The sequence below is a fragment of the Plecotus auritus genome (assembly GCF_963455305.1).
Source record: "Plecotus auritus genome assembly, chromosome: X".
Classification (NCBI taxonomy): Eukaryota; Metazoa; Chordata; class Mammalia; order Chiroptera; family Vespertilionidae; genus Plecotus; species Plecotus auritus.
This window is the reverse complement of record NC_137784.1, coordinates 9,754,937-9,766,309: the sequence shown is the minus strand read 5'-3', so window position 1 is coordinate 9,766,309 and position 11,373 is coordinate 9,754,937. Positions and strand designations below refer to the sequence as shown.

The following is an 11,373-nucleotide window of genomic DNA, read 5'->3' as shown; positions in this document are numbered from 1 at the left end:
TTTTTTTGCCTACAGCCAATCTTTGGGTTACCTGGGAGGGGGCGGTATGGAGAATTCAATTTGAGCTTCCAAATTTTCATGAGTGATATTGAGATACTTTATATTCTATCTCAAAGATTGGTGAACTTTAAAAAGTACTTTTGAGGGTTGACCACTGTACAGTAGCCCTTGTTGTAGGTGGCAGGAATGACACGGGGTGTTAGACCGGTGGGGTCAGACCAGACCTGGGTTCAGCAACCTCCATACTTGAGTTCTGGCTCAGAAAGAATTCAGAGCCAAGACCCAAACTATAAGAAAACTTTATTTGTAAAATCATAGAGATAGAAGAAGTAATTTGTAAAAGAGATGGGCTGAGGAAACGAGTTGTGGAAGCAAAAGAAGGACCCTCGTAGCTTGGGTCCTTCCTTGAGGAAAGTGATGGTAAAGTGCCTAGAGGGTGGAAAAGGGGAAAGGGAGACTGAAACGGGAAAGGCACCGGCATGCTCCCTGGAGGGAGAGCCCTCTGGGGCCCCCACCCTAAGTGTTTTAAGGGTGGAGATTTTAGGGGAGGTCTCAGGGGAATATCTTAATAGAATATTCAGCAGCTTTCCAGGTGTGTCCTTTCAGGGTCTAGGTCTCCACTGATTGGTCTGTGGTGGTGGGGGTCATTATTCAATGCATCTGGTCCTGAGGTCAGCCATGGGGTTGCTGGTCTGGTTTTATTGCTTTTCTCAGCCTGGAACTGAAATACAACTGAGGTCTAAATGTTATCTCTAGGGGATCCAAAAGGTCAGGGGATCCAAACTGCATGACATCGATATGCTAGGGCAATGGTCGGCAAACTGTGGCTCAAGAGCCACATGCAGCTCTTTGGCCCCTTAATTTTTAGCAAAGGCCAGCTTAGGAGTACCCTAATTAAGTTAATAACAATGTACCTACCTATATAGTTTAAGTTTAAAAAATGTGGCTCTCAAAAGAAATTTCAATCGTTGTACTGTTGATATTTGGCTCTGCTGACTAATGAGTTTGCCGACCACTGTGCTAGGGGATAAAGGCCACTCTGGGGGAAAGGCCCCACCCTACAATTGTCCTTTGCTAGGCTTTCCACCTGGAGCTTTCCACCCTGGAGACCTTCTGTACCATCGTCCTTGCTCTGCTCATGTCTGTCTAATTGCCTACCACACCCCCTCACCCTTGATCACAGTTTCCCTTTCCATGGTTTCAGTTACCCTTGGTCAACCATGGTCCAAAAATATCAAATGGAAAATTCAAGAAATAGACACTTCATAAGCTTTAAATTGTGTGCCGTTCTGAGTAACGTAATGAAATCTCCCACCATGCTACCTGAGAGGTGAATCTTGCCTTTGTCCAGCGTTTCCACATTGGATTCAATCCTCCTCCCCTCCCCCCGCCCATTAGTCACTCAGTAGTTGAATGATCAGATGACTGGAGTATCACAATACTTGTTTTCAAGTCATGCTTTTAGCAGCCTCAGGCTATGTCACAATGCCCAAGTTATTCACTTCATCCCTTCACGTATGCATTGTATCATCTCACATTATCTACAAGAAGGGTGAATACAGTACAAGAAGATATTTTGAGAAAGACCACATTCACATAACTTTTATTACATATATTGTTATAATATTTCATTTTATAATTAGCTATTGTTAACCTCTTACTGTGCCTAATAAATTAAGCTTTATCACAGGTTATGTGCGTATAGGAAAAAAACGTAGTATGTACACTGAGTGGCGAGATTATTATAATCTCTGAACGCATAATAATTTGGCCACTCAGTATATATATATATTAGAGGCCCGGTACATGAATTCGTGCATGGGTGGGGTCCGGCCAGTCTGGCCAGGGGGAGGGGACATGGGCAGTTAGCCAGCCTGCCTGCTGGTCCAACTCCTGGTAGAGGGGACAATTTGCATATTAGCCTTTTATTAGATAGGATATACACTGAGTGGCCAGATTATTATGCGTTCAGAGATCATAATAATCTGGCCACTCAGTGTATAAGGTTCGGTACTATCCGAGGTTTCAGGCATCCACTGGGGGTCCTGGAACGTATCCCCATAGATATGGGGGAGAGGCTACTGTAAACATTAAATAATCATTGGTTTGGCTGATTTTAACTTTTTTTTTTTTTTGCTAGAAGTGAAGAAAGGTAGATCTTTAACAGTGGGGGAGGGAATACTATTCCCATGGCAGCATTTTTTCACGAGAAAGTTTCCTCTCTACTCCCAGGAGGGAATATTGATGAAGTAACATTGCCACTTCTCATTTACTCTTCTCTAAGGAAGAAGTGATGGGAGGGAGAAGAAACTGGTAATTCTTGGCTCCAACAGTGTCTCTATGTCCCTCTCTGTCTCCCTCTGTTCCTCTCTTTCCCTCTCCCTTTCCCTCTCCCTCTCTCTCGACCACCACCACCCCTGAATTGTGCTACCTTCAGAGGAGACTCCACTCTATCTCTGCTTCTGCATGCAAAGCACACTAGGTTGGGGCCACTCTCTGTTCCCACTTGCAGGACCTGATGGGTATAAGACATCAATTTCCTTTCAACTTCCTAGGTAAGGGCCTATTTTGTAGATGCTCTCTGAAGTGGGGAAAGAATCGGGTAGAGATAGTAAGAAGAAGCCTGATTGTGGCCACAAGCCCAATCCAAATGTCCAGTCCAATTCCAGCAACAATGAAGCTGATGTATCCCCATGGACCTTACCCAATTCATTCTACACTCATAGAGAAAAAGAGGGGTTGGAGTACTTGCACCCTTGTATGCCCTACAAACCACTAATAACAATGGAATAATACAAGTTACAGTCTCCCATAAAACCAGTTTTGAACATTGATGAAATTATATCCTGTACCCATCCGTGTGTGTGTGTGTGTGTGTGTGTGTGTGTGTGTGAGAGAGAGAGAGAGAGAGAGAGAGAGAGACCTCCTTTTTCCTATACCAGATCCATCCTCTGAAGAAAAAGCTTGACAAATTGAGAAGGTGGCTGTTCTCAAGCAACAGCTTGTTCTCAGCAGCCCTGCTGGCCTCTTATGTAAGTTATCAGACAGTTCAACTCTCTCCATGGAATGAAGCCTTTGGTAGTCCTGGGAATGGCTGAGCAGAAACGTTAAAGCTTTCTGTGCACTGGGAAAGTCCAATAGTCATGTCAGACAAACTGGAGCCAACAGTTCTCACTACTCATCAACAATAGCAAGCTGTCTAACCTTAGGCAGGCAGCTTCCTTTTTTTCCCTGAACAGGATTTTGGATAGTAATTACCCTAGCCATATATTTTCATGGTGCTTTTTTAAAATCACCTATAACACTCAAATATACTTCAGAGCTTTTTTTCTGTTTTAAGGAATTAAAAACATTTCTTATTTAGCACTTCAGTCATCGTAAATTTGAGCAAGAACTATTATTTATTAAATTGATAAAATTCTGAAAATCAACTTTTCAGAAGCTATTCGTGTTTCTGAAAAATGTGGGGTTCACTAAATGAGTCAGGGTAGGCTAACAAACAGTAATGATCTGTTTCTTGCTCATGTCACAGTACGACAATGGTCATGGATGGGGGTTGTTCATTCAAAGACACCCTCTAGTAGCTCCTCCATCCCCTGGGACCTCAAAGTCCTCCACTAGATGCTCTGCACTTGACAGTTATAAAAATAAAGAGGGAGCTCAGCAGAGTTGGAAAGAGAAAATGCATAGAAGATTGCTTTCATAGTGGAGTTTATGGGGCAGGGCCAGAGGTGGCCTGCTTTCTATTGATTAGAGCTGAGTCATATGGTCATACCAAACTGCAAGGGAGTCTGGGAAATGTAGTCAAGCTGTATACCCAGGAAGAAGAAATGGGTTTGGGGAACATATAGCCAGATTCTGACATAATTACCATGTAAAAATTTCAGACCTATTGTAGACACTGTTAGTTCACTGCCAAGATTCCTGTCACCAGGCAATGCACCGTTCAGTGAGTGTTGTCTGAAAATGGCTCACAACTGCTACTTTCTTTAAAGACTTCCCCTGGAGCCAACTGGAGCCACTTCAGGTTATAACTCCACACTCTCCCCGCCCCTACCCCCCTCCCTGCAGAGCAGCCCATAGCCAATGGCTAGCTAACAGGAAGGATAAAAAGCGAGCCCCTTAAAAAAAAAAAAAAAAGCTAGCCCCTTGCCTCAAGGTGAAACCAACTTTTACAGTACAAATCATGTTCCAGAGAGCCCTGTGGGATGAGGCTGAGTCAAGTCTCCAGCTGAGACATCCTTACTCAGCTCTTTCCCCTGCCCCATCCAGTTTCCCTCACTGAGAGCTCTCCCTCAACAGAGCACTTAAATTCGAATCTCCATTTCAGTTTCTGCTCCCAGAGAACCCAACCTGAGCCAGGATTTTACATCAGAATAATATATCTCACATCTCTTAGAAAAAGCATGAGCAGCACAAGTTGATCTGTAAATATTTAAGTGATTTCAATAGAGTATATATAGTCTTACACTCAATAAACAAAGACCACTTTCCCAGCGCCGCAAACACAATCATTTTATGGTGACTATGGATTGTGGTCTCATTCTTCATTTTTTCCTGCCCTTTTCTATATTGACCAAGTTGATGTGACTATTGGGTCATCTAGGATCTGAGTCTCAGCCTTGCAAGGCCAGAAATATGTATATCACTTCTTTGAAGGTATGGCAACCCATAGGAGAGGGCAGGTACATAAATCACAATTCCAGTTAACTGATTTACATCCCCAGCCCTATGCTCTGTGAATCGTAATTCTCACACACATAGCATTTCCCTTCTATGTGCATAATGGGGTGGGGGGCGGATATCCACAATGTATTCTCCAACAGTCAGCATTAGCAGGTAAAACTACTGGGCTTTCTCTTATTAACTTAACAGTGAGAAAGCTTCTGGTGTGTGTCCTCTGTAACAATATCCACTTCACAGTATAAACAGGTACTATTATTGTGTTCACTTACAATTCCAGAAGGTAAGACACAACTTGGCAAAAAAAAAAATTAAATTTATTTTTTGTATCCTAAAGTCAGGTGCAATAAATCAAACTTTTGAGAACAGTCTTACATTCCATATTGAGGGGGAAAGACTCCTCCACACAGAAATTAGGGTCTTTCCTTCTTGTTCCTCGTTAAACCGTTACAGCAATGTTTCGTCATTCACTTAATATCATATACACAACAACAAAAAAGATTAGAAAAATCACAAAAACATCTTGAACATCCAGCTGCTCTCACCAATACATCAACTCTTAGGTTTAAGACATGGACTAGGAAAACTTCAGCAGCCATAAAATAGAAAAAGAGACACTAAGGCTACAAAAATAAAAAATAAATGAGGTAGATAACAAAGCTTTCATACCTAGGACTTGCCTGTTCCAACTTTGTAGCCTTCATGCAATACTCATGAAGAGAAATCTTCATAATTATTTGGCATAAGCTACATCAATGAAATTTTTAATAAAGTTAGTATGTGAAACCCTGGCTGGGTGGCTTGGTTAGTTGGAGCATCCTCCCATACAACAAAAGGTAGTGGGTTGGATTCCCAGTCAGGGCACATATTTAGGTTTTGGGTTTGATCCCTGATCAGGGCCCATACAGGAGGCAACTGACTGATGTTTCTCACATCAATATTTGTTTCTCTCTCATTAATAAAAAGATATCCTCGGGTGAGGATAGTATGTGAACCTATGAGAAAACACGCCCTTTCATGAGTTTCTTCAAGAATGAAAACCCACTTATTTGATAGAATAGGCATTGGTGAACTAAACTAAGTCACCTGAGGTCCCCTGCTCGGGTGCCCACCTTTTCTGGTGTTCAGGAAGAAGGTGGCATTTGGAGAGCACGGGGAATAATACATTGGCACTCTTAGGGTTCCAACTGAACTGTACTTCAATAAGCAGCAGCACATACATTAATTCCCTAAGGACTAAAATCAGTCCATTTGAGGGCATCCTACTTAAGATTCCAAGGTTAAAGGAATTTTGTAATTCTACAATGTTAGTTTTTATAAAAGTACATTCAAAAAAAAAGGCCCTGGCTGGGTAGCTCAGTTGGTTAGAGCAATTGTCCCAATACGCCAAGTTTGCAGGTTCCATCCCTGGTCAGGGCACATACAAGAATAAACCAATGAATGCATAAATCATTGGAATAATTTCGATGTTTCTCTTTCCCTTTCTCTCTCCCACTAAAAAAATCAATAAATTTCAAGGAAGGAAGGAAGGAAGGAAGGAAGGAAGGAAGGAAGGAAGGAAGGAAGGGAGGGAGGGAGGGAGGGAGGGAGGGAGGGAGGGAGGGAGGGAGGGAGGGAGGGAGGGAGGGAGGGAGGGAGGGAGGGAGGGAGGAGGGTTGAGGGGCATACAAAGCAGGTCCCTAAAGACAACAAACCTTGTCCATTTACCTGCATACAGTCACCACAGAAGTATACAGCACCCCCTCCTCTCAATTAGGCTAAGCAGTTATCTTTTCCATTGTGGTTCAGTAAGTTCCAACTTGAAACAGGTGACAGTCTTTGGAAATAGTAACTCTAGCTTGTACAAAGGTTTTATGTACACAGTTCGTTGCAAGTAACCAAGCTACTTTGCAAGACGTACTTCTTTCCAAAATTAAAAAAAAAAAACACCAGTCTACCAGTCTGTATGATTTTTGTAGTTGTTGTTTTTGTGTTATTTTCGCAAAGCAGCATAGCAACATTGTGATTGTAGGACTTGCTTGAGTTTGTGGTCACAACTGTAAACATCGTTTGCACATCAGTAAAAACAAACAGGAGGAGATGAGTTATAACAAAACAAAAAAAGAAGAAAGGTTCAGTTCAAGAGTAGTCACTCTACATTTCTCCTTCGAGTGGGCTCTCCTGTAGCTTAGCTTCCAGTAAGTGAGGGGACTGGTGTTTGGGAATGCTGTCAGCAGCACCTGGTTTTTCCACATCAGCACTAACAGCTGACTGAGAGCCATCTATCTTGGAGACAGTGGTGTTATCCACAGCAGAGCTTGCCCCCTGGGAAACTGGGGGAGTAGGGATACCTACACTCTGAATCACTGAGATCTTGTTGGTATTATTGGCCAGACCACCACTGAGCAAGGTGGTGTACTGGTTGCACACAACAGGATTCACATTCACTGAAGGGACCATGGTTTCCTGAGGAAACATTTCAGGAAGCCTCTTTCCATCTGTTCCTAACAGAACCATGGTGTTCTCAATGCCCTGCTTCCTCCCACAGTGTGCAGAGCTATTGTTGGCCCTATGTGTCATATAGTGGGCCTGCAAGTTATCTTTGGTGGTGAAAGCCTGCCTACATATGTTACACACGAAAGACTTCTTCTGCCCAGTGTGAGGCCACTCATGAATTTTAACAGCACTGGCCAATGAGTTCTTCCCGAACTGTGTGCAGCCATGTTGCTTGTCTTGTTGGCATGGCTGAGCTGCTAACAAAGATGTCATGCCTGGGGATATGGTTGTGGGTCCAAATGCACCAGGAACTTCAACTCTGACATAGGTTGGCTGGGCCCCGGCATTTGTTAATGGGAGACTGCTCCAACCTTTCATATCAGTGTGGCTGTTCTCTGAGCTCTCTGTTTTGCCACCAGCATCAGGAAACTTGGACTTGATGCTTTCTGCTTTGCTATTGATTGGGGTGAGAGCCTGAAAGGACGTGACTTCCAGAAAGTCTGAACTTCGGCTCTGATACTTCTGGTCTCCTATCACTGAGGACAAGTTGGTCAAGCCACCACTCTCCACCAAACCTTTTCCTCTGCTGCTCTGCTGTTGTGTGACCACAGGAGCAGGGCCCACAACCAGGGGAGCTGTGATGGTGAAACTTGGCATAGTTGATGTTGAGTGGATGCTTGGAAGAGGCATGGGGATCTTCGATGAGCTGCTAGGGGCATCCTGGGAGCCAACTTTGTCTACATCAGTGCTTTCAACATTGTGACATAGGGCACTTGTGCTGCCATTCTCACTGATCTTCATTGGCTCAGGATCCCTAAAGTCACAAGGATTTTCCAGAACAAGTGTGTTGGGAATCTGACCACTCGTGTGCATCCGAATATGTTGCTGCAACCTGACCGCATTGATAAACTTCTTCTGGCAGATGGGGCACGAATGCTTCGTCTTTGTGGATGTTTTGGTTTGGTGAGTCTTTAAGTGTGTATTCAGGTTTTCTTTGGTGGAGAAGATTCGGTCACAGGTCTTACACTGGTATGTACTCTCCCTGGTGTGGGTGCGGTAATGCATTTTGAGGGACCTTTTGGAGCTTAAGACACGGTGGCAAATGTGACATTCATTGGGGTGAGTGGTGGCCTTATCATTGTTCTCCATCAGCTGCTGCAACTTCAGAGTCTCTGACCCTGGCTTGGATGCCCCTCTCCCTTGGAAACCACCAACCCTTGGGTAATTATGGTTTGGCCCCACCCCAGAGAATCGGTATCCATCCCCACTTTCTGGAGGCCAGGGCTGAGGGTAGTTGGCTAGTGAGCCACCCATTAGGTCCTTGGGGTTAGTCCCACAAGAGAGATTCTGAGGTAGTCCTACATTGGGGGTCTCTGTGACCAGGACAGATTTGCTAAGCCTTGATTCATCTTCAGGGACAGGTACAGAGAGTGCATAGGGAACACCAGTGCCTGTCGCCATTTTGTCGTGGAACTCGCCAAACAGTTGGGGGTTCGCCTTCACCTGGAAATGTTGACGAAAGTGCGCCTTGAGGTCGTCCTCTGTGGTGAAACACTGGCCACAGACAGAGCACACGAAGGGTCTCTCTTCAATATGGGAAAGGAGGTGGACCTGCAAGGCGTTATCAGTCCCAAAAACCTTGCTACAGTATTGACATTTGTACGTGTAGACAGAAGCCTTGTCTCTGGATTTGACATTTACTGGGGGCACATTGGATGGCCTCTCTTTCCCATTCGTGGATGGGTCTAACGCCACAGTGGAGAAAGGGCTCTGGAAGGGCACAGAGCCTGGGGCCTGAGGTATCAAAGCACCTGGAAGGTGGTTCGGAAGCACCCTTGACTCATCTGGCCTCGGGGCAATGGATACCAGCCCTTGGGGCACAGAGCTGGTGGTGGGAGGGATATTTGTGTGAGGTAGGCTGGCTTGTTTCAAGGGGTCCAGAAAAAGACCTTGGACCTGCTGAGACACCTGGCTGCCTAAGGTCTTCAGGGCATCAACTCCCGCTATGCCTGAGTGGAAGGTGTGGGCGGCCCACATGCTCACCCGGATGCGGATCTGCTCTGTGAGCTGCATCTGCTGTAGCTGCTGATGCTGCAGATACAGGACCTGCTCTAGGAACCATGGGATGCTGTTGGCACCAGGCAGAGGAGCAGGCAGAGAGGCAGGCAGTGGAGTGGGCAGGGGGGGAAGCAGGGAGGTGGACAGGGGGGAAGGCAGGGGGGGAGGCAGGGGGGTAGGCAGTGGGGTGGGCAGGTGGGAAGGCAGGCGGGTGGGCAGGGGGTCAAGCAGGGGGGTGGATAGAGGGTAAGGCCGGGAGGAAGGCCGGGAGGAAGGCCGGGGGGAAGGCTGGGGGGAAGGCCGGGGGGCGGGCAGGAGGGGAGTCAGGGGGGCGGGCAGGCGGGGAGGCCGGGGGGCAGGCAGGGGGGTGGGCAGGCGGGCAGGCAGTATGTTGGATCTCTGCTGACCCACTGCCACCTTGGTACCCTGTAGTGCTTTAAGAGTGACATTAGTGTTGGCCACTTTGCCTTTTGGTAAATAGCTTAAGTTCTGGAATGTGGGTCGCAGAGGAGTCTTCATCTTTAAATGTAAAACAGACTCTGCCCCTGGCTTCTCCTTCATGTCCCATGAGCTGCCACCACGCTCCCTAGGACTGTCCTTACTGCTTGGATTGTGTGGTTGGTAGCTCTCCACAGCCCTGAAGTCTTCTGAAGGCACCAGCCCCTCACGGTCGTTCACGATGAAGACAGGTATAGATTTAGTGCAATTTTTCTTATGTTCTAAGAACTTAGACAAGCTAAAGAACACGCCACAGCACATCTCACAGATGTGAGTCTGCTGCCAACGAGGTCTCTTTACTTTCACTCGGTCCCCATTCATGTCCTCACCAGTCCCCGGGTTGTTCACTGGAGCACCTGGCTCCCTCACTGCAGACACCACTGGGGCTGCATCTGCAAACTTCGGGGCCAGCTGCTGCAGCTGCTGCTGTGGCTGCTGCTCTCCCTGGTCCTCCTCCAAGTTGATGTGTTGAGGTTTCACCTGCTTGCGCCTCGACATGATGCAAGTATTAGGACGCCAATCAAGCCACGATTATTTGCCCACTCTGCCACAAATTCCTGCAGTTGAAGATAAATTTTAAATAATAAAATTCTCAAATATAGAACCATAGAAACAAACAAAGAACTAAGTAAGGACAATGCATATGAAAAAAATTTTTTCACAGTCAAGGATGTTTCCAAATAGCGTTTTGAGAAAAAGGAACATGTCTTAATCATGTGGTGCTCAATAAATGATTGATTTACCTTAAAGGAGGAATCAGAATTACCTGAAGAGTACTAGAAACACAATGGCAAAGTAGCCTTTCAAGATTTCCTTTCATGGCTTATGTTTGCCCTAGCCACTAAATCTCCTCCTAGTTTAAACCTACTTTCATGACATGATTTTTATCTCAACTTCATGTCTTCTTTGACATTTTCACTCATTTCTTTAATTCTCTAGAAGTCCAGCCAGTCACTACAAGCAGATGTCCAAGATGGCACACTCACGGGGCTGTTGAAGGAGGCCTTGAGTCCTTCTTATGTAGGCCTCTCCACAAGGCTGCCTGAGTGGCTTCAGGACAAGGCAGCTGACTTAGCCCAGAGCTAGTGATCTGAGACACAGTGCTTTTTCAACCACATGGTCTTTTATGGCCTAGTCCAGTGGTTGGCAAACTCATTAGTCAACAGAGCCAAATATCAACAGTACGATTGAAATTTCTTTTGAGAGCCAAATTTTTTAAACTTAAACTTCTTCTAACACCACTTCTTCAAAATACACTCGCCCAGGCCGTGGTATTTTGTGGAAGAGCCACACTCAAGGGGCCAAAGAGCCGCATGTGGCTCGCGAGCCGCAGTTTGCCGACCACGGACCAAGTCCCGCAGGAGACATACCACTTCTGCCATATTCTATTTGTTAGAAGCAAGTCACTAAGTCCAACTTACACTCAAGAAGAGGGGACTTGATCTCCAGTTCTTGAAAGGAATAACAAAGAATTTATGGATAGATTTTAAATCACCACACAACTCTTCAAAGAACTAGTTCCTAACTATTGTCTTGTTCTTTACAAAGTCACTCTCAAATTTGCAAAGTGCTATGGTTTTGAGTTTAAACTGATGCCAATATATTTATAACCTTATAATGAGAACACAGTTTTTAAAATTCATAAGCATTTACTTTACT

At 45.3% G+C, this 11,373-nt stretch overlaps 1 protein-coding gene across 1 annotated transcript; it reads right to left on the bottom strand.

Moving 5' to 3' along the window:
• Positions 1-6,816: 6,816 nt before the first annotated feature.
• On the bottom strand, positions 6,817-10,212 carry LOC308239486 (sal-like protein 4; the record flags this gene model as incomplete). The annotated part of the gene is made up of 2 exons (XM_080652287.1): positions 6,817-9,336; positions 9,628-10,212. The coding sequence occupies 2 exons, from the start codon at positions 10,210-10,212 to the stop codon at positions 6,817-6,819; spliced, it is 3,105 nt and encodes a 1,034-aa protein (XP_080508413.1).
• Between the last annotated feature and the right edge of the window lie 1,161 nt (positions 10,213-11,373).